A 27,816-nucleotide genomic window follows, 5' to 3' on the forward strand; every position below is an offset into this window, starting at 1 on the left:
TGGCCAAACAACAGAGAACCAAGATATCACAGCTTTCCAGTGACTTAGATGACAAGATAATTAGTTTTCATGATTTTGTGATTAAGTTAAGGATGGAGCATGACTTTGATATAATATTGACAATATGGATGAAATTCCCTTGTGTTTTGATATGCCTGGTAACAGAACTATTGACAAAGTAGGTAGTAAGACGGTTTACGTAATTTTGTGCAGTTTAGCTGATGGATCCGAGTTACAGCCAATGGTAATCTTTAAGTGTAAGATCATTGCAAAAGGAGAAAAGTTCCCACCAGGCGTTCTTGTACACTGCCATCCCAAAGGGTGGATGGATGAAGAGGGCATCAAACTGTGGTTGGAGAAGGTGTGGAATAGAAGACCTGGATCTTTTTTAAAGAAACTGTCAATGTTAGTGTGGGACCAGTTTCAAGCCCATCTGACAGAACGGGTAAAGAAGCAGCTCAAGCGATTCAAGATACACCAAGCTGTTATTCCTGGTGGCTTGACAAATGTACTGCAACCCCTTGATGTCATGTTTAATAAGCCATTTAAGGACCATGTTAGAAAAGATTGGATTTCCTGGATGGCCTCAGACCAAGTGGAGAAAACAGTAGGGGGAAATCTCAAGAAGCCAGGGCTATCCACTGTTGTTTCCTGGGTGAAGCAGGCCTGGGATTCACTTCCAATTTTTTTTAAAACACAGGAATCAGCAACAAAATGGATGGGACTGAAGATGACGTTTTATGGGACGAAGCAAGTACCACCACTACTTCAGACTATGAACATGAATCTGAAGATGAAATAACAGGCAAAACAGCTGGGACACAGATGAGAAGATCAACAGAGAAGAATGGGAAGTGCTTTTTGGAGCATCTGATGACGATGAGTCTGATTTTAAAATAATGTTTTTCTTTTTAGTTACGTATATAGTTTCAACAATAAATAAATTGATTATGTTTATTATGATAATTTTGTACTTTCATTCAGCACCACTTTTCTTCCACAACCTGTCAAAGTGGCCCTTCCATGATTTTGGGCCAATAAAAAGGGTGGGGGGGGGGGGGGTCGCATTATACACAAATATTTACGGTACCTTCTCTATCCACAATGATACCAATTTTTTTTGTCTTATTTAACCATGGCAACTACATTCTAATCCAACTCATTAATGTAAATGAGGAACAGTGGTCCTAGCACTGATCCCTGCAGTACATTGTCACAAGCCTCCAATATGAAAAACAACCCACCACTACCACCCTCCGACTCCTCCCACTCAATTCATTTTGGACTGGATTAGCCATTCTTTTGTGACTATTGTCCCTTCAGACTCTGCTCAAAGATTATGTTTTGATATGCCTGGTAACAGAACTATCGACAAAGTAGGTAGTAAGACGGTTTACGTAATTTTGTGCTGTTTAGCTGATGGGTCCGAGTTACAGCCAATGGTAATCTTTAAGTGTAAGACCATTGCAAAAGTGATGCAGTGAAGTTTTGGTTACGTCTGTATTTCTATCCTACTAACTACATTTTAAAAATTATATTACGTGAGGCACAAATAAAGACAACGGGAGCCCCGTGCCATCTTGAAGATGAGTGCCCAACTCTCCAGTCAGTGCTGTCTTTATTTTAAGTCATGAGCCCTGCAGGTGAGTGGCAGGCATGGGGTGATGTCACTTCCAGTTCTGGGTGTCTGGACTGGGAGGGATTTAAAAGTGGAGGCAAGTTCAAATAAAGTGTCTTTGTTGACTAACATGTGGCTGTATTCATTTAGTAGCTCTACTGGAGTAGTCGCTACAGTTGGTGACCCCGAATGTGAGATTCAGCCGAAGCTTAAATCCGCAGCTAACATGGGCACAACAACAGCAGCTGCTGCCACAGCTGCATTTAACGCAATAGGTGTTCACTTGCCCCCTTTCTGGGCCCACCTGCCTCGAGTGTGGCTGAACCAGGCTGAGACCCAGTTCCACCTTCGTGGAATAACAGCTGAAGACATGAAGTTTTGGCACGTCATCAGGGCACCGAACGCTACTACAGCAGCTAAAGTAAGTGAATTTAATGGAAACCCGCGGCATAAAATCAATACACCAGATTCCTGCAGTTCCTTCTGGACACCCTGGAATTAACCAGGCACGAACAGGGCATGCAGCTTTTGAGTATGGAAGCGCTAGGCGACAAAAATCCATCTGATTTAATGAATGAAATGCTTGCGCTTGCAGACGGTCATTCTAATTGCTTTCGTTTTGAGACTTTATTCCTGGCGAAGCTCCCAGGACACGTCTCTATACTAATAGCAAACATGGATTTAAGCTGTCCCTATGACGTGGCCTGGGAGGCTGACAGACTCTACCGCACTCCAAGGCAAGAATCTGCCCACATACAGCTAGTGTTCTCGGCAGAAACACGTCTTGTGCCCAGTGCACCCCTGGATCTGTGGTTCAAACAAAAAGGGACGAATTGTACCAACAGGCGCCAAGAATGTTTTTACTTCCACTGATGGGGGAAAAATGCCCATAGATGCGTGCCCCCATGTGGCTACCACAGCAACAGTGGCAGGCCTGAAAAGTTGTCAGGAAACGACAGAGTCACCAGCCAGTAATGGCCTCGGCAGCTGGCACGAACGGGACTTCCATTCCCAGCTTTGGCATGCAACACGTCACAATGAAGATAGGAGAGGCAGCGTTCCATTGGAATTTCATTTTGGCTTCTGGCGCACAGCCCATCTTGGGTACAGATTTCCTACAGGCCCATGAACTGCTAGTTGACGTTAGGCAAAAGAAGCTAGTCAACACCACTACTTTCTAAACATACCCTTTGATAAGCAGCAAATGACGACTTTCCCTACTTGGGGTGCATGCTCTATGCACTAACACCTATGCTGCCTTGTTCAACGAATTTCCTGGTGCGCTCTCTCCTAAATTCAATTCCTTGACAACAACCCATGGTGCGTCCCATTACATTGACACCTTGGGCCTGCCGATTTACGCCAGGGCTCGATGTCTCCTGCCAGATAAACTACAGCAGGCTAAGGCAGAATTTACTGCCATGGAAGAATTGGGTATCATTCGGTGTTCCAACAACCCTTGGGCATCACCATTACACATGGTGCCCAAGAGCACCAGTAGGTGGAGACCCTGCAGCGACTACCGCAGGCTCAATGATATAACTACGCCTGACAGATACCCCATTCCACACATACAGAATTTCATTGCCTGCCTGCACAATTGCCATGTTTTTTCCAAGGTCAACCTCATCAAGGGACATCATCAAATCCCAGTCCATCCAGATGACATTCTCAAAATGGCCTTTTGGGCTTTTTAAATTCCTCAGGATGCCATTTGGTTTGAAGAACACCACTCAAACGTTCCAGCAGCTTATGAACACTTTGGGAAGGGATTTAGAATTTGCATCCTTATCGCCAGATCATCAACTGCACTTACGCCACCTGTTCCAATAGCTAGATGAATTCAGACTTACCGTCAACCCTAGTATATGCCAATTTGGCAGAATGACCATCAATTTCCTAGGGCACAAGATCACGGCAGGTGTGTTTCCCTTATCCACCAAAGTGGACGCCTTATGTGTTTTCTCGAAACCTACCGCAGTTAAAGGAGTGCAGAAATTTTTGGGCATGGTTAATTTCTATCACTGTTTTATTCCGGCAGCCGCTGACGTTCTTGGCCCACTATTTCAACTCCTCACCACAAAGAGTAAAGAAGTTACTTGGACCGCGGAGGTGGAGTTTGTGTTCTCAGCCACCAAAGACACTCTGGTCAACGCAGCAATGCTCACGCATCCTAATCCCACTGCTGCCCTGGCACTCACCAGACACCTCTGATACAGCAGTGGATGCGGTTCTTGAACAGTCCGTCAATGGCCATTGGCAGCCCCTAGCTTTCTTTAGCCGCCACCTATGGCCATTGGAAATGAAGTACACCGCATTTGATCGATAGGTGTTGGTATTGTACCTGGCCTCACAACAATTCCAATAAGTTTTGAAGGGCCACCATTTCATGGACCATAAGCCACTCACTTTTGCCTTTAGAAAGATGTCGAACCGTGGTTGGCCAGGCCACAACGCCACTTGTCGTACATTTCTAAATTCACTGTAGATGTGCGTCATGTTTCAGAAAAAAGCAGTCCAGTCACTGACACGCTATCCAGACTGGCAGTGCATCACATCCAGGGTGGCATCGATAACTCTTACTTGGTGAGTGCACAAGGCTTGAACCCAGATGTTCAGGCATACAGAACTGCCATTACAAACGTAGACATACAACATGTGGCACCACAACTAGGCAGACCAAGTCTGCTTTGCAACATGTCTATGGGCTAGCCCAAGCCGTTAATCCCCGCGTCTTGGAGATGCCTTCTTGACAAAGTTCACAGCCTGTCCCATTCCTCCATCAGAGCAACGGTTAAGCTCATGGCAACTAAATATGTATGGCGTGGAGTTAAGAAAGACATTGCGCAGTGGGCCTGCACGTGTACCCGCTGCCAAACTTCTAAAATTCAACAACACACCAAGATACCTCTCCAGTCTTTCCCAGCAGTGCGCCAGCATTTTGAGCATGTGCATATAGATCTGGTCGGACCACTGCCAGTGTCTCAGAACATGAGATACATCCTCACCGTCATATACTAATTCATGCGATGGCCAGAGCTCATCCCATTGCCATCCAGCAATACTGAGATATGTGCTAGACCATTCATTGTCAACTGGATCTCAAGATTCAGAGTTCCTACACACGTTACCTCAGGTTGCGAGTGCAATTCACCTCCGCATTATGAACTGCCCTTGCGTGCTTTTGTAGCATGCAACTGCATCATACCACAGCATACCACCCACAGTCCAATGGTCTTGTGGAATGTTTCCACTGGCAACTCAAGACCGCACTCAAAGCCAAACTTACCGGGCCCAATTGGGTAGACAAGTTGCCATGGGTTCTGCTGGAAGTGCGCACCGACCCAAAGGAAGACATGCCAGCATCATCTGCAGAAACTGTTTACAGTTCAGTTCTCTCGGTTCCAGATGATGTTCACTTCTCACCCGAATCCTGCCCTTCGGATCTGGATGAGCTTCAGCACCTTTGACACCACGTCGCAGTAAGAAAACTGATTCCAACCAACTAACATGGAACCTCCAAACAGCATGTGCCTCCAGCCCTCCTCCACACTGACTTTGTCTTCGTGTGTAGACAGGCCCCAGGGATGCCATTACAATGGCCTTACGATAGCCCTTTCTGGGTGATCAAAATGGATGGGGTTGTGTACACTTTATACATGGGGGGACATTCTCAACTGTTTAGTATAGACAGACTCAAACCAGCACATGATGGCCCTACTACCTGTATTGGCTGCCCCTAGCCAAGGAGACAAGGGTGTCTGCCTAAGGCGTGCGCAGTCAGTTTATCTCTTTTGGGCGATGATTCTGGGAGGGGGGTGGTGTAGCGGGATGAACAGCCACATAGCTCAGTGGGCCAAACCGTCACCAGTGTGGCTCACAGAGCAGCTGTGGTTGCTGCTCTCTCACCTGGCTGGGGGGCTGAGTGCAGCACTCAGACTGAGCCAAAGCACACTGGAGAGTTAGGGACTCACCTTCAAGATGGTGCGGGGCTCCAGTTGTCTTTATTTTAAGACACAAGCCCTGCAGGTGAGCGGCAGGCTCGGGGTGATGTCACTTTCGGTTCCGGGTGTCTGGACTGGGAGGGATTTAAAAGTGGAGGCAAATTCAAATAAAGTGTCTTTGTTGACTAACACTGTGAATGTATTCATTTAGTACCTCTACTGGAGTAGTCGCTACAATAGAAAAATTATAGCAATATAAAATTTACTTGAACACAAGCACTGTAATACTGCAACAGTCGATCTGATAACTGAGACTACTAGGTGAATAATGAGTGGAAAGCATATACAGCATGGATACCTGGGCCGATTCACATCCTGGGCGGGACAGTGCAGGATTTCATCATGTTACTCAGAACAGCACGCAATTTAAAACTTATAAATTACTTCTGTAATTTTCCATTTAATATTTTCAGACTGCAGGTAACTGAAACCGCAGATAAAGGGGACCACTATACTATTCAGAACTGATCTGGAATCGTGTGCAAAACTCTGCACACAATATATGAAAAGGGATGCTTTTGCCTCAGAAGATATGAAGCAGAATCTTATCATGCTTTCAAGGTTAAATTCAGAACAGACATTCATTAAAAAAGATTTGTATTCACTAGGATCTCTTCTTCTTCTTTCTTTGGCTTGGCTTCGCGGACGAAGACTTATGGAGGGGGTAAAAGTCCACGTCGGCTGCAGGCTCGTTTGTGGCTGACAAGTCCGATGTGGGACAGGCAGACACGGCTGCAGCGGCTGCAAGGGAAAATTGGTGGGTTGGGGTTGGGTGTTGGGTTTTTCCTCCTTTGCTTTTTGTCAGTGAGGTGGGCTCTGCGGTCTTCTTCAAAGGAGGTTGCTGCCCGCCAAACTGTGAGGCGCCAAGATGCACGGTTTGAGGCGAGATCAGCCCACTGGCGGTGGTCAATGGGGAAGGCACCAAGAGATTTCTTTAGGCAGTCCTTGTACCTTTTCTTTGGTGCACCTCTGTCACGGTGGCCAGTGGAGAGCTCGCCATATAACACGATCTTGGGAAGGCGATGGTCCTCCATTCTGGAGACGTGACCCACCCAGCGCAGCTGGATCTTCAGCAGCGTGGACTCGATGCTGTCGACCTCTGCCATCTCGAGTACTTCGACGTTAGGGATGAAAGTGCTCCAATGGATGTTGAGGATGGAGCGGAGACAACGCTGGTGGAAGCGTTCTAGGAGCCGTAGGTGATGCCGGTAGAGGACCCATGATTCGGAGACGAACAAGAGTGTGGGTATGACAACGGCTCTGTATACGCTTATCTTTGTGAGGTTTTTCAGTTGGTTGTTTTTCCAGACTCTTTTGTGTAGTCTTCCAAAGGCGCTATTTGCCTTGGCAAGTCTGTTGTCTATCTCATTGTCGATCCTTGCATCTGATGAAATGGTGCAGCCGAGATAGGTAAACTGGTTGACCCTTTTGAGTTTTGTGTGCAGTATAGGCCCCAATTTCAGCAATTCACGATTTCTAAAATGATTTTATAGACCAGATGGATTTTTTTTTTCTCCTGGTGGGCAAGTGTAGAACAAAGGATATAGCCATAATGTCAGAAATATTTATGTCTTGCTTTCCCTTTATGGAAGAAATTCCAAAATAGAGCACTGTGGCTGAATTCAAAGCATAATAAATGGTGAGTAAAATATTTTTTTATTGCAATTGAAAAGAGTGGGATCAGGAGAAACCTTTGGCTGAAGTTAGAACACAAGATGTGGCATGGTGGCAATCAGAATTTCTCAAAGGTGCACAAGGTTTTTCCATTTTTCATGGAGAGGGTGCACTGAGTATCATGGAGAGAATGTGGATGAAAGACTACAGAGATATGGGAAGAGCATGAGCAAACTCAGAAGGCATTTGAAGATCAACACTGGGACTCCTGTCAATTTCTGTTTCCTTGCGGCATTTGTACGACATGTTGTTGCACCAATTTTAGCATCCCTCACAATGCTTATCCAACACTCATTTTAAATGAAGTTTGACCAATACAGCAGGGTAATAATAAAGTGTTTAAATACAGAAATATGTAACTGATGAAAAAAATTCTTAGCTGCAAAGGGCTTAGTTAGTCCTTTTGAAAGAGACTAATTCAATGTACGTCATTTATTAACTCAAAGATCTGTGAATATTTGGAGTAGAAAACAGGAAATCCAGTGTACCTATTAAATGGAATGAAAGATCCAAGACATATTGTTGGCAGAGAACAGGTGGAATTTTCCTCTCTATATTTTACTTCATCTGAAAGTGCTTGCTGACAAATTACACTAAATTACAGAAACAGAAAGCCTTTCATTTATTGGAACATTTTTAAACCATCATGTCCAAAAAAACCTACAAGAAAATTTATGTTTATATAGCTTTGTTCATTCTCGCAAATTATTTCAAAGTGCTTCACACCTAAATGTGCTTGAAAGCAAACACTATTATAATGTAAAGGAAAATACAGCTAATTTCTAAATGGTCCTTTCATTAAAACCACCAAAAAATATACTTAATTAGGTCATTTCTTTATTATGTTGGTTTGAGAATAAACATTACTTTTGATAGTATGAGAGTTACTTATCTGTGGTATATTATACAGCCACATGAGAGACTGAAGGCTACATTAGGCACTGCAGGAGTCTACATCAGCCTTAACCGATAGTCAGCTTTCTTGTAGACATTTATTACTTCAAGCATATTTAGCAGATGGGGTAGCTGCCAAAAACTTCCTTCACAAACCAAATGTAAAAGAACTTCCTGCCTCATAACAAGAACAACAGTTTATCCATTGTGAAATACCAAAGAGTTATTTAAAGATCTACAACCCTCTGTGACAGAATGTCATTCGACTTCACAAACTTCCCCCTGCCTTTGTGGCAGTAAATACATGGAGATAGAAGTTTAATTTATCTAATGTCCATTGCATCCTAAAGACAACACAAATTGCTTCAAAGCCAAATAATTACTAGACAAATGTAGTTTTTCAAGAAAAACAATGCAGACATTTTAGCAAATAACAAACAACAAAATCCTTCCAATACAGGGAATCTTGCCTACCTTTACAATTATACAAAATCAAATACAGCCACACGAGAACTTTAAAATTATCCATACTTTTTATTTTATGTTGGTGGGGACAGAGACACAGACAAAAATTATTTAACTACAAAGCTCAAATATTTGTGACTGCTGGGTACAAAAGGGGAAAATACTCTGTTTGAATAGTATAGAGCAACAATTCTTCTTTTGTTGAAAGAAAGCTCCACTTGGTAAAATAGGAGTTCCAGTAACCCTGAATGATGCTATAGACCACTTTTTAAAAAAAAAATGGATGGGATTATCGTGAGCAGTCATTTTCAACCATGGCCCCCCTTGGGGCTCAACAGGACCCTTCCCTGTGTAGCAGTTCTTTAATTGGTTTCTTCCATATTTCTCTCCTACCAGCTACATAAAAAATAAAAATGCATTTTATCATTTCAGTCCATACACACCCCCTTAATGGGCCACGGCTTCCCAGGATGGCCTCTCGCTGATCTAGAGGTTCTCAGCCATTGTTTGCACTCCTAAGTATAGAGCAAGAGACATGCCAACTATTTGAATTAACTAAATACAATAAAATTGGAATTGTTGTGCTAATTGTTTATTAGCAACAAGTTGGTATTCAATGAACTCAGCAGTTTTAACCATTATTTATTAAACATAATATAAATCAGTTTCTTCCTGGAATAGAAATCGCATTCAAAAGCTAATCTTGTCTGTCCACAAAACTATCCAAACAAGTGATGCATAAAATACAATACACTAAAGTGCTGGAGAAACACAGCATCTATAGAAAGTAAAGGGTAACCTACATTTCAGACTGGAACCCTTTGTCGAGGTGTGAGCAAAAAGCAGGCGGACCCCTGAATTAAAAAGGTGGGAGTGGGGGGAAGGAGAGGAGGGAGGTACACAGGCAGACATGAGGTCATAGGTGGATGTAGGGGAGACAGAAGAAAAAAAAGATGGGAAGTGATGGGGTGTGCGGAGGGTAGCTGCCTGTCTTTTGCTCACACCTTGATGAAGGTCTCAAGTCCGAAACATTGGTTACCATTTACTTCCTAAAGATGCTGTGTGATCTGCTGAGTTTCTCCAGCACTTTTCTGTATTGCACTCGACTCCGCGTCTGCAGACCTTCTTGTTTAATTACATAAAATACACAGTTCAATTAATCACATGAAACTAATTCAATTGAAGTCAAAAATAATGTACCCCTTACAGAATCAATTATGGCAGTTACACAAGTCAACACCCCATGGAATAGTACATACATTATCATTATTAAAACTCAAAGCTTGCTCATGTCTTTGGCTTCTTGATAATAGTGTCTAAGGTTAAGAACTACTGCTAAAGCATGTCAAAGATTGCACAACTACTAGAAATCAAGTGACTACAGAATTTTTCCAACTATTAAAAGGTGATTAAAAAAAAAAGCAAATTCGCAATGAGACCAACAAATGGCTCTTGTTAGCTCAAGAGTATGCTCTCTGAAGTAGGGCTTTTCTTAGTAGTCACACCATTGACATTTCAACACAAGATTATGTGGTATGGTATTAGCATAAATCAGGATTTAGGAAAGAAAATGAAATGAAACCAGGATCTCAACTGGGCACCCTCAGGCTGGGATTTAAGAGCCAATCTTGCAAATTATTATTTCTCTCCTGACATGCAGCCATCATGTAACCTTCCTGGTAGAAGGGTATTGTTCTGAAATATATTATTTTTCTCTCCATACTCCCAAATTTATTTGTCTGAGCCTTGGGCTGCTGATATTTTGCCAGGATATTTGCTTACACCTGAAAATGTAACTATGCAAATTATTGAAAATTGAATTCTTTCCAACTAGCAGCAAAGTCATTTATAGAATTTTTTTTTAAATTGAAGGCACAATGTAAAACTGGTAATCATGCATTTCACAAGTTCTTTGAGAAGTAAAAATGATCAATGGGATGGATACTCAGGTTAAACTGTTTTAATTGTGTTAGGGAGAGGGTTTTATATAGCACCAACAAGTCATATTCTAAAGTTGCACCAAGAAATGTTTCAAAAACACTGGTGCCAAGTGCAGATCCGTGACTTTTGGCACCACTCCTTTGTACAAAATGATCCCATTATGTTCTCAGAATTGCAATGCTGCTTTCTCAAGAGAGAAAAGCAACACAAAAAGAATTTTAATACTTGGAGCTTCTTATCAGGTACAAATGTCCTCTTCTGACTCAAATCATTGTTCCATAAATTTCTATGGTCACAGGACAAAGTTTATACACAGTATTCCAATCTTTCCATTGAATTTCTGTCCAATCAGTACCTTTGTACTGGCAAAATGCCAAGGCTGCTATGGGGAAATTACAAACACTGAGCATAACAAAGCAATACATTTAGTTGGCATACAGATACTTAGGCCAACTTTAAATTTATATTTTCAATTGCTTAGAACCATGAAAAACATTTTTCATACAAAGATTATGCTGGTCAGGCAACTAAACAAACCTCACAAGTAATGTTAATGGTTACCCAGTGTTTCGCAGCAGAGAGAGAAAATAAATCACAACACAAATCAAAAGTGATCCAGCACCTATAGAATCATCAGGTTTAAAATTGAAACGGTCAAGCCCAACAACATTGCACACAGTGAGTCAGACTAAGTGTAGCATTTATACCAACCAGGGGAAATTGATTGGAAAGAAGATCGACGTAAAGCACAGCAACACAGAGATGGCAGCCAAAATGGAGAAATTTACACTTTTAACAGATTTAATGTTCTGCTTCAATAAACAACATTGTACATTCTTTACAAGTATAATCTTGTACCCAAATAGGCCTGCCCTGCCCTTCTCTCCAACATTCAGGGATGATTTTGGCTTCTGGGAATTTCCAACTGCTGTGGACACAGCATGTATGCGATGGCACATCATGAGTGTTGCACCACAAAAACCCTTGATCACTTGACAAGAAGACAGAATTAGTAGATTTTTTTCACTTCCTGGTGATATATTGTGCATCAGATATGTTCTTCATTACAGTTTTAATTTTAGCTTTGCTAGTGAAAATTATAGTATCCCAGAGTGCACACTTATACAGTAAACAATGGTAGAAATGTAGAACTCACTGGCATAAATTACATTTCCTAACAAGTCAACATATCACTGATTAATATCATTTTGCATGGAATTAGATTGCCAATTTTTGTTAAACAAAGCTATCAAGGTTCATGGTTTCAAGGGTCAAAATGGACTCATTCAGTGCTTGTCAGTGGAAGCTCAGAAATAAAATTCAGTGCAATTTTTCTAAGAGCTAGAAATGTACTACAGAAAGAAAGTGGCCATTTTCAAAAGAACAGAGTAACTGAACACACTCGGTTTAAATTCTGTATTTCTGCCTTCTGAAGAATGGCTAAATACCATTTCCAATTTAGAAGGCAAGTCAGAAGTTGGTTGTGCCACCAACGGTTCATTGGCAATGATGATCCTCCTCAAGTGGAACAACATCTTTTGCCCAAAAGTAGCCATTGTTCATTTTCAGAAGTCAATTACTAAACTGTAAACGCTGAAATCTACTAATTATAAGCTGACAGAATTTTGGTCGTTTAGAAATATTATTTCTGCAAGTAGAAACAAACAATTTATTCAACCCAATGTTGCACTGAAAATTATTTAATTCTTTGCAATTTAGTATCTAGTAACTTGTCCATGGCCATTTGAAACTAAAATTTAAGATAAATATCAATTTGTTTTAAATGCTGTAGCAATCTTCAAATATGTACAATAGAAACACAATGATAAAAGTTAAAATTTCCATTAAGTTTATATAGAAGTATGAAATATCCTAGTCAAGAATACTAGACAAAAACACAGTTAGATAAAGGAACAAATAAGTGGAAATAAATAAGGCATGTTTTAATGTTGCAAATCAAGTATTACTCATTTAGTTCAGAATAAAACAGGGTTTCAATTACTGATAACAAAGCTGACAATGTCAACTGCAATTTCTTTTCACCCCATCATTTGGATCGGATGACATTTACTCCAGAAACTAGTGAAATCCAAATGACTGGACACAGCCACATCAATGTCAAATGGCTATTTCACATATGCCATGTTCAATGCTTTTTTTAAAAAAATTTGTAAATTGAAGGAGAGAGGAATAGAGCAATCTTGAGACACGCAGGAAAAGCGAAGTGACGTGGATTGGAGAGGCTGGAGTGGGGGGGTGGGGGGGGGAGGGGAGTGGGAAGGTAAATTGAAGAGCACTGAAAACTAGCACCTGCATCTTGGACCACAAACAGATCTTCCACAAAGTTCAACATGCACATCATCCAAATCACTAATTTTCAGTGTGGCCTCCGCTATATTGGTGAAACTGTGTTATTGCTTCGCCAAACACCTGCACTGTCCATGGGTCTGGAAGTCTTCCTGCACCATTTCAACCCCTCAAACCATTCTGACGTAGATAGATCTGTCCTCAGCCTCTTCCATTTTCAGGGAGAAGCCAAATATAAACTTCAGGAACAACACATCAAATTCTTTCTAGGCATTCTTAAACCTAATGTCATTAACATCAATTTTTTCTTCTAATTTTAGGTGACCCCACCTTAATCTGCTTTTACTGTTTCAATCTCTTCTTTACCAACTCCTGTACTTGTCTCTCTAAATTCCACACCCTCTCCACCTTCCCAGTGGTTTCTCCCTCTACATGTCTCTCCACCTCTCACACCTTCTGTTCAATACCCTACCACTTCTTGGCTACCTCTGGCTTTTCATATCCATATTATCACCCCCTCCCCCCCTTTACTTTAGTGTCAATAAAGGGTTTAAACCCGAAATGATGACTGGCCTTTTCTATTTCTGGATCCTGCTGATCTGCTGAGTTCCTCCAGTAGCTCATTGGATGAAGCAAAGACCAGGTTAGAGACATCCTACTTTTGTGTGAATAGAGCTTGCCCTCAGCAAAAGTTGTGATGGAACAGGTTTGACAAAAAAAACACACATAGCAACAACTAGCTTCAGTGCACTTAACATCTTCAACACAGTGAGAATGGGTCTGGCAATGGCCTTGTCAATGGTCACTTTTAAGGTGAGGGTACTCTCCACTGTCGTCTTTAATAAGACCGAGCAATGGAAAACAGATCAAACGTTTTTCTGTACAACTTGGATCTATAATTATAGAGATAAGTATCAGTAGGTTACTTGATTGACACAATATAATAAGTATTTATTTATGCAGTCATCCAGCAACAACCTTATCTGGGCCTCTGAGCAAAGTAGAAATTTGATGGCACAAAGCAGTATTTTCTCAAGAGGATAGAGCATTGCTATGTATTTCCCAGAACCAAATGCCCAAGTGATCAGCCTACAAAAAAAAAGTAGTTCTGGAAACCATGTCTCTAGGAAATTGAAAAGTTAATAAAACAACAATTAACGGAGTAGGTCACATACAAACACTTTAAAACAGATCTTATTTCAAATACTGGAACTGTGCTAATATATCGGCCTCACAGCCTTTGCAAGAGCTTTGGAGAGTGCCAAAAAGATTTCACTAATGGATTGCTGTTTACAAAAAGGCAACAGATGAAAGATCTTGTTGGAGCCGCAGACTGTCTGGAACTGTTCTAAGAGGGTCATGTGGTTTAGCCAGCAAAGAGAGTCAAATAGGCTTTTTTCAAATAAGCCCTTGTGGTTCATGCAAAAGAAGAGGACTGGTTGTCTAATGTTTCACTTGGAATAAGAGAAAGAAAAAGGAACTCTGTGGTGACATGAAAGAGGTTATCATCTGGAGAACCCTGAAGGGGCAAGTTTCATCAGCAAGACACTGGAGTGGTTGATTAAAAAGGAATCAGTTGTGGATGTCCTGGAACAACAAATCTCTCTCTGAAAACCGACAAGAACCTTCCTGAGTGGTAACCATTTACCTTTCAAGCATTAAAGCCTGGTGAACTTTATAAATGTTAAATTCTGTGCACAGTATAAGAATTGTCTGCAACCCGTGAACTTGGAGGAATGAGAAGTGAGATTGGACTGTGAACCAAAGAACTTTTCTGAACATACACACACATTACATACACATGCACTTAGACTTAGAAGGGGGTTAAGGTAGATTAGTTAAGTCAATCGTGCTAAGTTAAAATGTGATTCGGTTTTCATGTTTAAAGATAATTAAAAGCAACTTTTGCTTAAGTAACCATTTGTCTTGGTGAATATCTATTACTGCTGGGTTTTTGGATCCAATGGGCTCATAACAATAGTCCCATTAACATACCTTTTTCCTCTCAAAGAAAGCATTAAAATTTATCAGGCAGTTCAGTTGTATGTATTGATTTTATATATTTTTTTAAAAAACAGGGAGCTGAAACTTAGAGCCACTCAATACAATTGAGATTTGCCAGATACATGGGATTCTTTGCACCATCATCAGATGTGATGTGTGGTATAGCCATAGGCTTAACAGAACTTGGAAACTGACAGAGCCTTTGCTCAATTGCTTTGCAATTAGACACAAAATTTTTAAAATATTCTCATTTCAGTTATTCTGCAATGAAAAATACAGTACAATTAAATTAGAACACAGGTTGAAATAAACGATATTTTAGTAAGATGAACAAGTATCTGCTTCTCTCACAACCAAAACCCTTGTAATTCTAAAAGCAATACTTTCATTAACAAGCATTTAAATTACTTAACAAATGAAATCATCCCAATACTATGAAATTACAATAATGTAACTTCTAAACCATAAAGCATTTCAAAGTATCATACATGAAGCCAACAGCTTCATAAATGAAAACATCTTGGTTTCAGCATTAAAATAGGGATCCAGCCAGACCAGAAAAACAAGTTTTGAAGATTTTAAAAAAAAAATACACTCCATGCACTTTTCAACAGGTGTGAAGCAAGCAAATCTGCAATAGCTGTGATTGTAGTTAATACACAAAAGTGCTGGAAAAACTCAATCTCCTATGGGCACTGATTAAATTATCTTAGCAGGTTATACAGTCAATATTTTGGGCTTCCCAAAACATGGGTTATACATCTTTGCTTCCTCTGGACACCTATGGGACCTGCTGAGTTTCTCCAGCACTCTTTTGTATTAGCTTTTCAACAGGTGCAGTTTAGTTTAATCCAATATAATTGAATCAAGTTTGCACACATTTGACTGGATATCAATATTTTCTTAATCTTACTCAACCAATTCCACATTCTTAGCACATTCCCAAATTTAGAATGTAATTGGCAATATGAAAGATTATGGATTATGTCGGGTTAGTAAGCAACAACCAAGGAGAAAGAGTAATAATTAGAGTAATAATTTCTCCCTCTGCTCTACATCATATTTTATGTGAAAGTTCAGATACCGTAGCCTGATGGCCTTTATTTTCCTACAATAGGATCAACTGAAACTGCAGGATTTTATTTGAACTGTACATTAAACAAGTAAATTGATGGTTGCTGCCATTTACAAAAGTCCACATTGAGAGTATAATGTAGAATGAATTAACTTTACCTTGACATTTATGTCACAGATATCCCATGGCTAATTGTATTGGGAAGGGTTGTGGCTGTCATGTGCCAGCACTGCCCCCTACTTTGTTGGAGGACACACCAGCTGCCAATCAAGGTTTGGTTCTGCCCCACCCATTAGTGCACACCTTGCTGTTAGCCACATGTAAATTACTTGGACTGTACTCTCCAGCCTGGCTGGACTTGACCTTGGGCCATTTGCTATTGGCTATTTTAATTAAATTAACCCTCCTGCCACTGAGCTATTGGCCCCCAGTAAATGATGTCCCTCTAGCACTATAAAGGTAAAATGTGCTCTTTCTTCTCTCTGCTAGCTTGGGACCACCCTGCTTCACTCCAGGCCTAGAAATGCGGAAGGGTGGAGAAACTGTTGGTAAGATGTGCACTGTTAAAAGGGTTGGGAGTGTTTAATTAGTGTCCCTTGTAGCGTAGAGCTGTGCCTGCACGGAGTCAAGGGGGGTGGTGGGGCATCATAGTGATTTTGCACTTTGGTCTGGTTCTTAATCTGTGGGACCCACACGAACCCGAATAACACTATTATGCACTCAAGACTAGTTGTTTAGCTACAAGTTATGGATCCCTCTTGCTGCTCCAGGAAAGCTCTTTCACACCATTTATTGAACAAAGCTTGTAACCCAGTTTGATAGTGTTAATATAATGAGGGATATACAACACTGTGAGGTTAGAGCTGCTATTACCAATGTGTCAAAAAAGTTCATAGCTCATGATCCCCAATTTCACATGAACATATCCCATTCATACAGCAATAAGGTAACACAAGACAATGGTGGCCTCTGTGAAAATGGAATGTTGTCTCCACAAAGACTATACAAATGACTCATTTGGAAATACTTTAATAAACAGATGTATTTACAGCATAGATTGATAAGGAGTTAGGCTCATCTTTCACTACCTGTGACATATAGCCTTCCGAGCTCAAACAATGGTGCCACTGAAATTGCCCAGTAGAGAGCTTTTTGTGCCTCTACTGTAACCAATGTTCTAACAAGTCTTCAAGACTGAAGAGAAACAATTCATCAAATGAAAGGTTCAAGCCCAAAATGTTGGTTATACATCTTTACCTTTGCAACATAAAGTACAACATTTGACTTGCTGAGTCAAACACTGTTTTTACATCAAATGAAGAAATTGAGTAGCAATCAATCAATAGGTTTCTTTACCCCTGTTCAACCTTATGACTTGTGGACTTCATGGAGTTTTACATCTATGTTATGAGGTTCCTGATCCATCCACTATTTGCTATAAATATTGCTATACCACTTTTGGTGGATTAATTATGGGAGACAGGACATCCCCAAGGATTGTATTGAAGGAATCTGATTCAAAGATGTGATTCTCTGAGAATCAAAATGTATTTAGGTTTTGCTCAATTATAGGACTGTTCTAATTCTGGAATGTCCTTTTCTCAGCAAGAAGAACTTTGCATGTGATGGGTATACCTAGTGTTCTCATCAAGAAACTCAGTTGATGCCAGATGGATCATACTAATTAATTATTATAATGCTTATTTGTAAGGATTTGCTTAAGAGTCAAATCACATTTAAATCACACAGTTTGTTTCCTTCTCAGAAGGACACCCCAATGGTTGCAAGATCACTGCTCATTTTATCTTTTCATTCCATATTTAATTAACAGAATTATGTTACCTAGATGTGTTATAGTATCAGTATCCTATGAGCATGGCTACCATGCCACTTCTGTGAACAACTCAACGCATTTCTCAAGAAAATACATCTTTTATTATTTAGAGTTGATAAGACACTTTGTAACTTTGTGAGAGTTACAATTTTGAACACATTGGCAGTCTGTGTATTTACAATGTAAATACAAGAAAATATACAAATTATCCAAGAATCAGAGCCCAATTCATCTAAGTCAACCAAGTTACTCATCTGAGCTAGTCCCCCTGCTTGAGGCCCATATCCCTCTAATCTTTTCCTCTCTATTGTTCATGGATAGAATTAAAATAAATCCCCTCTTAATTTAGGATTTGCAACCCTTCAACAAATTACTATTTAGATATTGATACCAAACATACAATTCCTTGATAGAAAATATTACCAGGTCTGGATTTCTATGAAACATTGGTACAAATGCAAGTTATGCAGAATGTCACCAATACTAATCACAAAACAATGTGTTATTTTATTGGTCACTGCCAGAGCTTTTACCCCCTACACCTTCAAGTACTCATTTAATTATCATATATACTCACATAATAATTGAATTTTTTGGTGCAATTTTTCAGGTCAAATTTATTTGGGGGGGCAGCAGGCGGGGGTCAACTTTTACACAGGTCATACTTTTAACTACATTAAGTATCTGCATCGTTGAAAGCATCAGGAGCTCAGGATCAGGTGGTGAGTCAATGTTTGGGGTGTCGGGAGCTTGGATGGGAGGGCAGCCAGAGCAAGGGTCTGCAGTCAGGGTGTTGGGAGCTCCATTGGGTAGGCAGAGCATCAGGAGCTCAGATGGTCAGCCTTAAAGGTAAATATTTAATTAAGATTATATTAGAAATACACTTGTTGACAAAATACAAATAACATTAATTATAGCAGTTTTACTATCGTGAAATATTCCAAGGTACTTCAAACAAGAATTATCAAACACAAATTTGACAACCGTAGGAAATGGCAAGGCATATTATAAAAAAGCTTTGTCAAAAAGACAATGTGTAAGAATAATTAAGCACACACCAATCCAAGTCTTCAAATACAGGGGGTGCAGATTAATAAATCTCAGTGCCAATACAGCAACAAGGAGCAGAGTTTTGCATAATTCACATACAAGGATAATAGAATGTTTGTCAGATATATTGTTGCAGAGGATGTAAATAAGTGCCCCTAGTAAAGAAAGGTGTGGAAATGTGATCAGAAGAGCATTTTGAGGTCAATTATGATTCAAAGTTGCAAGCAATCTATTATAGGAAAAAGGATAAATATCACTGAAATTAAAACAGTCTAGCAGAGGAACAGGTCCTTCAACCCACGATGTCTCTGTTGAACATGATGCACAAATTAAACTAAAACTCTGCAGAGATCAACCAGCAGCTGATTGAACTTGAAGATATCCCTCTGTTCATAGCATATGTAGAAGACTGTTAAATGGTACCATCATATCTACATCTGCCATGACTCCTCCCCCATACCAGGGATTTAATTCTGTTTTTTAAAAAATATTTTAGTATGCCTTGCATAATTTTATTAAAATCTTTCAGATATTCCCTCAGTGTCCAATGCTCCAGATGTAATGGGTGATGAGAAATTTACACAATACTCCAAGTGAGGCATTACTATGTTTATATAGCAGCAACACGAGTTTCTTACTCTTGTAGTTAATGTAACAATGAAACCAAACATCCCATTGACCTCCTTCACCACCCTATCCACTTGTGAGGGCATTTTTAAAGAATTATGGACCTGGACTCTGAGGCCCTTCTTCACAGCAATGACGCTAAGAGTCCTGCCATTAGCTGAACACATTTTCCATGCACTTGACCTCTCAAGTGCAATTACCTCATTTCCCCAATATCCGTAACTGATCTATATCTAGATAGCTCTCTACACTGTCCAAAACTTAACCACTCCACCAATTATTGTGTTATCTACAAACTTACTAACCCATCTACCTACTTTTTCCAACCAATTTATATATACACATCACAAAATCGGGGTCCACACACAGATCCTTGCAGATCAACTTTGGTCATCGACCTCCAGCCACTTTTCTAGCCTTCCCTCCATCTTCTATCAGCTAAACAATTCCAATCCAAACCAGCAATTTACTGTAGATTCCATGCATCTTTACCTTCTGGATCGGCCTACCACAAGGGACCTTATCAATTGTCAGCAACTTGAGGACAGTTTGTGTGAAAGAACAGTTTTCCAAAACATAGTTTGGAGGAAATTCCAGCAGTCAGTTTTAAAATCTGGAGTCAGGGCAAGAGATTTTTTTTTTAAAAAAAGGGAGTGGTAACATGCAGGAAATTGTCATCAGTATACACCTAAAAACAGATCTGCTTTCAGATGATATGGCTGAGGGACCCCATGTCACTGACACATAGCAAAGGAACATGGATAAATGTTTAAAGCAAGCAGCAAAAGGAGAAAGAAGTCACTGCAGTTGATTCTCTGGCTACAAATGGATGTACATCTTTATCTTTGCAACATAAAGTACAACGTTTGACTTGCCGAGTCAAACATTGTTTTTACACCAAATGAAGAAATTGAGTAGCAATCAATCAATAGGCTTCTCTACCCCTGTTCAACCTTTGGACTTCATGGAGTTTGACATCTATGTTATGAGGTTCCTGGTCCATCCACTCCTTGCTAATAAATATTGCTGTACCAAATAAGCCTCAAGTGGTGAGGAAGATGTGGTCAACAATCTTTTAAGCAAAGTGGCATGTTAGTCATCGGAAATCTCCAATCTTTTCATTTAAGATACTTCAGAAGTTAAAATTTATACTGGAAACATTGTAGTGATAATAATGGGTTCTTAAAGAAAATAAGCTTTCCAAAAGAGGTTGATTTTTTTAAAATTAGTCTCAAGTTCCGAAACAGAAATGCTGGTCAACTTTTCACTCATGAAGCACTACGGAAACTTTGGTAAAGTGGCGCTGCATGGTTAACAAATTCCCATTGTGAAAGAACCCTGATCAATGCACATTCCCAACACACTGGAGATTGACAAAATGGGCACCAATCATTTAAAATCAAACCTGGGGTGAATGAATAACACAGTCTAATTGCTCTCATGCTTACTGCACGGTTTAAAATGGGTCTTCAGAATTAAATTCTCAGCAAAACATTCAGCTTCAGATCTGTGCAGTGCTCCGAGAAGATCAGGTGGACAATGGCTACAAATGCAACAGTTTGTCTGATGCAATTTACGGCTCATTCAATGGATCAAGCAATTGCAACATAAAGTACAACGTTTGACTTGCCGAGTCAAACATTGTTTTTACATCAAATGAAGAAATTGAGTAGCAATCAATCGATGGTCCGGGTCGAGAGCAGCGACCTGGGTGAACATGCAGCACTCCATGAACCTGGCGTCCCTGCTCCACCACCGATGCCAAGAGGCGGACTGGGTGCATAATTACCTTGCCCAAGGCTGGGACAAACAGACCACGCCATTTCGGACCGTTCTCCTCGCTGAAGAAAACATAAGGCTGCTGCATGGCTTTCGGACGCAACCCTCAGCATCGGCCTCGGCTCCAAGCGACGGCGACCACACTGGAACCTCCAAATCAGACACACTTCCCCCCCCGCCTCGGTTTGTTTCCACATGAAATGATCACTCACGTCGAGTCCAGGCAGGAGTTAGCATGGCATCCCGGGGTCGGGGGGGTCGGGGGGGTTAAAACCCCTCCACGCGCCACGGCTCCAACTTCAGCCCCGCTCCCTCTGAATCAGTCTCCTCCCTGCTGACTCCAAGTCTCGGCCGGGCGAACAATAGCCTTCGGGCGAACTGCGCACTGCTCGTGATCCGCCATCGAAGAGGCGCGCGCCGTCGGCTCGCGGGAGGCCGCTCACAAGACTTGCCCGCCGGGGCCGGGCCGGGGCGGCCGCTGCAGGTCCCGGGGCTCGGCCCTCTCCGCTCGCCGCCTCATTCCCGCGGCCTGAATGCAAACTCGCGCCCCCGGGGCATCCTCTTTCCCGCAGAGGCCCGCGCGCACGCGCGGCCTGGGCGTTCCCCCCCCCCCCCTCCTCCTCCTCCTCCTCGCGCACCCCGGCCAAATGCAGAGAGCGTTCGAGGCAGCGGGCGCAAGAAGCGAACGCACGGCTTGTTGCTCGGAAGGCATCTCTCCCCCTTCGACAAAGGCATCAAGGAATTTAGTTTAATGACCAGCATTCAAATTCAGATTTATTATATGTCCTGCGTGGGCAGCAGAATGGCCACCAATTGGCGGTGCAACACGATAAACTGTGCACAAATAAAAGCATTGGAAACAGGCCACAGTTATAAACAAACTGTGCCAGACGAGCGAAAAAAATAAAATCAACAAAGTGCACAGGAGGACTTCAGTGAGAATCTGATGTTGAGGAGTCTGAGGGCGGAGGGGGTAACTGTTCCTGAACCTGATGGTGCGAGTCTTGTGGCACCTGTACCTCTTTCCTGATGGCAGCAGCGAGAACAGAGCGTGTGCTCTGTTCGCTGATGATTCCTGCTGCCTTCCGGCACCAGCGTTCCCTGTAGATGTACCCGCCGGGAGAGTTTTGCCTGTGATGCCCTGGGTTGCTCAGGGGTATTGGTGTTCCCATACTAGACCGGGAGGCAGCACTTTCCACTACACCTCTGTAGAAATTTCTCAGGGCTTTGTACCAAATCTCCGCAAACTCCTGAGGAAGTAGAGGCGCTGACGTGCTTCCTTCATGATCCCATTGGTGTGTTGGGTCCAGGAAAGATCCTCTGAGATAGTGACTCCCAAGAACCTAAATTTGCTCACACTCTCCACCTCTGATCCCCCAATGATCACTGGATTGTATATCTCTGGCTTTCCTTTCCTGAAGTCAACAATCAGCTCTTTAATTTTGGTGACATGGAGTGCAAAGTTGTTGTTGGTGCACCATTCAGCCAAGTACAATATGAATACCAATCTGCATAATCTGCTCAGTTCATTCCTGAAATTTGGCCGTCACTGAAGCCAGTCAATTCGATGAGCTGCGGGGTGGTGAAAGAAAGGGCTGAAAGCATTGACAAAGGCAATGGGATCACTAACATCCTGTGTAGACCATGTCTACCGGACGATGTGAAAAATTGCTGGGTTATCCTGCCTGAAAATGTAGGATAATGTTCATTACAAACCCACAGACTCCATGGCCATTTTCATTAAATTTCTCCACCCATTTTGACTTTCTGTTAAATTGAAATGCACTTTTCCATTTTCTCTGCCTCTGCCCTCTTTGTTCTGGCCATAAGGTGTTCCACATCACTATTTCTGAGATGCTTTCCTTTCTACCATAGTTGACCAACTCTGCTACTTGGATGGTATCTGATCAATTTTCTACTCTCCTCAGATTCCACCTTCCCTCTCCCATAAAAGAACAGAAGTCCCCAGAATCCACATTCAATGAAACATTCTCTGTAATTTTTGCAACATTTCACAAGATGCCAATCATTTCATTTTCCCCACCACTTCCCTTTCAGAATACCAAATTAACTGCTCCCTCTTAGACTTTTCATCTTCACCAGCAACTCCCTTTTTCAATGCCCTCACCCTTCATACAACTGCAGGAAATGTAATGCCTTAATATTCTATGGTCCTGATCCAGAAACTGAAACAATCTTTCCAAGCAATACAAGGATTCACATCCACTGTCTCAAATTTACTTTGCTCATCATGTAGTCTTCTCCACTTTAGAGAACCAAATGCAGATTGGGCAACTGGTTGCAGGAGCACTGCAGTTCAATCCACAGGCTTCAGTCACCTATCTCTTTAATTCTTCATCCAACTGCCACGCCAACTGATCTATCTTTGTCTTCCTTGTTCCATTTATGCCCAATGTAAATTCAATGTACAGGACCCCATCTGTCTGTAATGAAGAGATCATAGCTGGGGTGATGGGGATCATTTATTATGTTAGCTACCTTCATGAGCCAGCACCTCACATAGATAGACTTGGTTGCATCTGTCACTCTCTGCAGCATTCTACATTCCTAGTCGCTTGAGATTCTTTTGAATGTAACATTCACTCCATACAAATACGAGGCAATAATAATCTCCAACAAGAGAGAGTCTAAGTATCTTTCCATAACATTCAATGACATTTAACCTTCCTTCTTCAAAATTATGGGGCCAGAAACATTCCTTGTGCAGCCACATAAATGATGTGTCTATTACAACAGATTAGAGCCACAACAATCCAAAAGCAAAGTACTGTCGATGCTGAAAATCTGAAATCAGAACATAAAATGCAAGAAATGGTCAGGCAGCAAGTGTGGAGAGAGAAAAACAGATTCAACATCTAATGTCATACACTTGTTAGCCTAGATAAGCAACTGCAATGATTTTGTAGATAACCATGAACACACCATTCAACGCTGAATAAAATGCCAATACTGAAGACAGTTTGTCTTGGAAAGTTCCATGGTTTTGGAGCTGTAGTCATCCAGGTAAGTAGAAAGATTGCATCACACCTGTGTCTTACGGATGGTGGAGATAGGAACTAAGTTGTTAGGGTCTGGGGTTAGGGTTAGGGGTTAAGTTTAGGGTGATTCTATGGCATGGTGAGCATCGCGGTTACCACATTGTTGTTACAGTGCCAGCAACCTGGGTTCAAATCCTGCTGTGTCTGTAAGAAGTTTGTACATTCTCCCTACGTCTGTATGGGTTTCCTCTGGGTGCTCCGGTTTCCTTTCACACTTCAAAAAAGTATGGGGTTGTAGGTTAATTGGGTGGGCTGGATGGGCTTGTTACCTTGCTGTATGTCTAAATTTTTAAAAATTAATTAATTCAGTGTCCAGTCTCTGAAATGATGAAAGAAAATAATGGAAATACTCAGATCAGGCAGCATCTGTGAAGAGAGAAAGTTGACTTTTCAGATTCACAAATATTAGGCAAAACATGTTTTGAGATATATAAATAGCATGTTTCATAGTTCCTATATATAATTTTCAGATTAATACTGATGATTCATTCTTGCTGAAACTGATTCATTCTTATGGGCTCTAGTTCATATGGTGTTCTTAATAGAGGTCATTATCATTTAATCACTCTCATCTCATTGTCAAGACTTCTGCTTAGTGTAAGAGCTAAGGCCCAAAGGAGATAAGCTTGCCAAGAAAGAACAGCAGCATTTTAATGTTGCCAATAGTGAGTGGCCTTGGCTGCAGTTTAGAGATCAACAGACATAAGTAATATGCTCAGGAATGTGGCATGATCATTTATTATAAATGTGTTGCTCAAATAAAATAAAACCATCTGTGAAAAATCACAACTTTTGTTGAGCAGTGCCAATTCATAAACAGCACTTCATACAATGTATGTAAAATACTTGTTTGAAATATTCAATTAGTACAAATTTTAATGTTATGTTACCAGATATTTAATATCATTTATCATTATGTCATGGTAATTAATTTTTCCACAATGTCTTAATTAAATTAGAAATACTGATATTCTTTTAACATAATGAATTAATCTGTTACTTCAAGTGATAACCATAACAGTTATCTAAATATTTCTTCTCTGCTATATCATTTGTGCAAGCTCATTAATACAACCCTGGAGGACTGAAAGGGACATGTTTTTTTTTTGGAGAGTGAAATTTCTTTTTATTACATATTATTTTTAGTTAGAACAATATCTGGCTTAGGAGAACTCCATTCATTTACTCAATTTTAGTGGAAAATATGACACCATCAAATCTCTGCAGAGCCCTCTTTCGAGAGGAAAGTCTGAAAACATGCGTAGTAGAAGTGGTTATAAGGAGAAAATGAGTTTCCCAGGTCAAGATTTTAGACACTAAATTTGTGTTCATTGTGGAAAAGAATTGTTATTGGGTATCCTTGATAAATGCAGTATCCTAAATAGATGAATTATCATAATTGCTGGTAGAATAAACACAGAGAACACTTTCCACATGCAAAAAATAGATGAAAGAGAAAAATATTTAGCGTTTAAGCAGCTTTTAAATAGATGCACATATATGCAATGAATGGATGGCTATGGATCAAAAGAGATTTTGTTTGATTTGGCATTGTTGTCTGAACAGACATTGTGAACTGAAGGGCCTGTACCCCAGCAATTATGATAATTCATCTATTTAGGATACTGTTCTATGTTCTCTGTTATTGTGTATAGATCACTGAAATGTCAAAACAATGTTAACAGTAATTGGATTAGATGAGACTTTCAGAACAAATCAAATACCATCTTAGTATTAAATCAAATACAAATTATAATACATTTGGAGACCTTTATTGAACAGATTTGATCTAACTAGGATTATTGTGAATATTTATTATCTATCATGTATTTATTGTCTTTTGTTTAAATTCAATGAATTACTATTATATTTTTATACAAATACCTGTTCAACTGCAGCAAGTAAGATTTTCGATGCATACGTACATTGTACAATATATATGACCATAAACTCATTATAAAGATCACTGTTAGATCAAATTTGTGCCAGTAAAGGTCTCTCTATTTATAGTGAATTTGGAAAACATTCAGAGGAGAATCACAAGAATAATTACTGGATTAAAAAACTTTGGTTACTAAGATAAGATTGAAGAGCTGAATATGCTTATACTGGATTAGCAAGGACTTTGAGATGACCTTATAGATATATATAAATTAATGAAAGTACTGAATAGAATGTTGATTTTTTTTTAGTTTGATACATTTGAAAGGAAAATGCATTAAAACTGTGTAAAACAGGAATAGACTAGATGTTTTAATCAAAAGTGCAGTGAGATTCTATGTATGTTACCAGCTCATAGAGTGTTCTTCAAAAGGGTCCTAGATTAATTCTTAACTGTGAGAGAGATTGCCTAACAAAGAATGACCTGGATTGACATATAATTTGTGAAACTGGTGATAAGTTAGCTTTGAGGGAATCAGGAAGCTTTTTTCACTTTATTTCTTCTTGTATGGGTCCTGGAGTTTTCTGCAATTTTAAACCTCCAAGATAAAATTATGCTAGGAAGGTCTAGTCATGATACTCAATTATCATGGTTTCTTGGGGGGGGGGTTTGCATATATGCAAGTCTAGAATGTATTCTGCAATGCCCTAGCTTTCTCATCAAAAAATTCTAATTCAATAGTGACTTTCTGGCCTGTCAGACTTTATGTGATCACAGCCCCTCTCTGGAGGTTCAAGGATATAATGTAGACTGATTTCTGCATTAGAGAAGCTGTGTTTCATTAGTACTTATTCAAAAGGAACTGGAAACTGTGATCTGGCCAGAATTCAGCTGCTCAATCAAGATCATTGAAACAGAATAAGAAGCCATCCATTTCCTCACCGCTTGTGGAATCTTGTGTGCAGGTCACCTGTTGCATCAATGACTACATTTTAAATACTTTCATTAGACTGAAACACAGAGATGATCTGATGATTCTGGGTTTTTTTAAACAAAACATCCAGTCAAGGATAATTTACATACATATTAAATGCTTCATTAATGTTAGATAAATTTGAATTTGAGTAAGTCACACAGAGCCGAATTACATCAAGATGATGTAAAAACATGGAATATAACATGCATAAGACCATAGCAAATTACAGGCGGGCCCCAGGTTATGTAAGGGTTCTCTAAGGTAGAAAGTTCAATTTTCTATAGTAACACATCATATTGGCCTATACATTCTTACTATGATTCTTCATTTCATTGAATAATTATTCTAATAACAACCATAATTAAACTGGTGTAGTAATGAAGACTCTTAAAAACTTCTACAGGTGTACTATGGAGAGCATTCTGGTACAGAGATGTCAACGCTCAGGACAACAAAAAACTCCAGAGGGTTGTTAACTCGGCCTGTGACATCACGGGCACCAGTCTTCACTCCATCGATGACATCTACAAGAGGTGGTGTCTTAAGAAAGCAACTCCTAACCTCAAGGACCCCCACCATCCTGACCACGCCCTCCTCACTCTACTACCATTGGGAAAAAGGTACAGG

At 40.4% G+C, this 27,816-nt stretch overlaps 1 protein-coding gene across 6 annotated transcripts in view; it reads right to left on the reverse strand.

Moving 5' to 3' along the window:
* sos2 (son of sevenless homolog 2 (Drosophila)) overlaps positions 1 to 21,862 on the reverse strand; it is a 102,228-nt gene extending 80,366 nt beyond the window's left edge. For 3 of the 6 annotated variants that reach the window (XM_069916593.1, XM_069916590.1, XM_069916589.1), the window contains exon 1: positions 21,283 to 21,861. In XM_069916593.1, the coding sequence (XP_069772694.1) occupies positions 21,283 to 21,360 (78 nt within the window). In that variant the 5' untranslated portion in view covers positions 21,361 to 21,861. Of the gene's footprint in view, positions 1 to 21,282 lie in introns of all 6 variants that reach the window. The other 3 variants (XM_069916592.1, XM_069916594.1, XM_069916591.1) reach the window with 2 other exon arrangements.
* Between the last annotated feature and the right edge of the window lie 5,954 nt (positions 21,863 to 27,816).

This window comes from Narcine bancroftii, chromosome 2 (assembly GCF_036971445.1).
Source record: "Narcine bancroftii isolate sNarBan1 chromosome 2, sNarBan1.hap1, whole genome shotgun sequence".
Lineage (NCBI taxonomy): Eukaryota > Metazoa > Chordata > Chondrichthyes > Torpediniformes > Narcinidae > Narcine > Narcine bancroftii.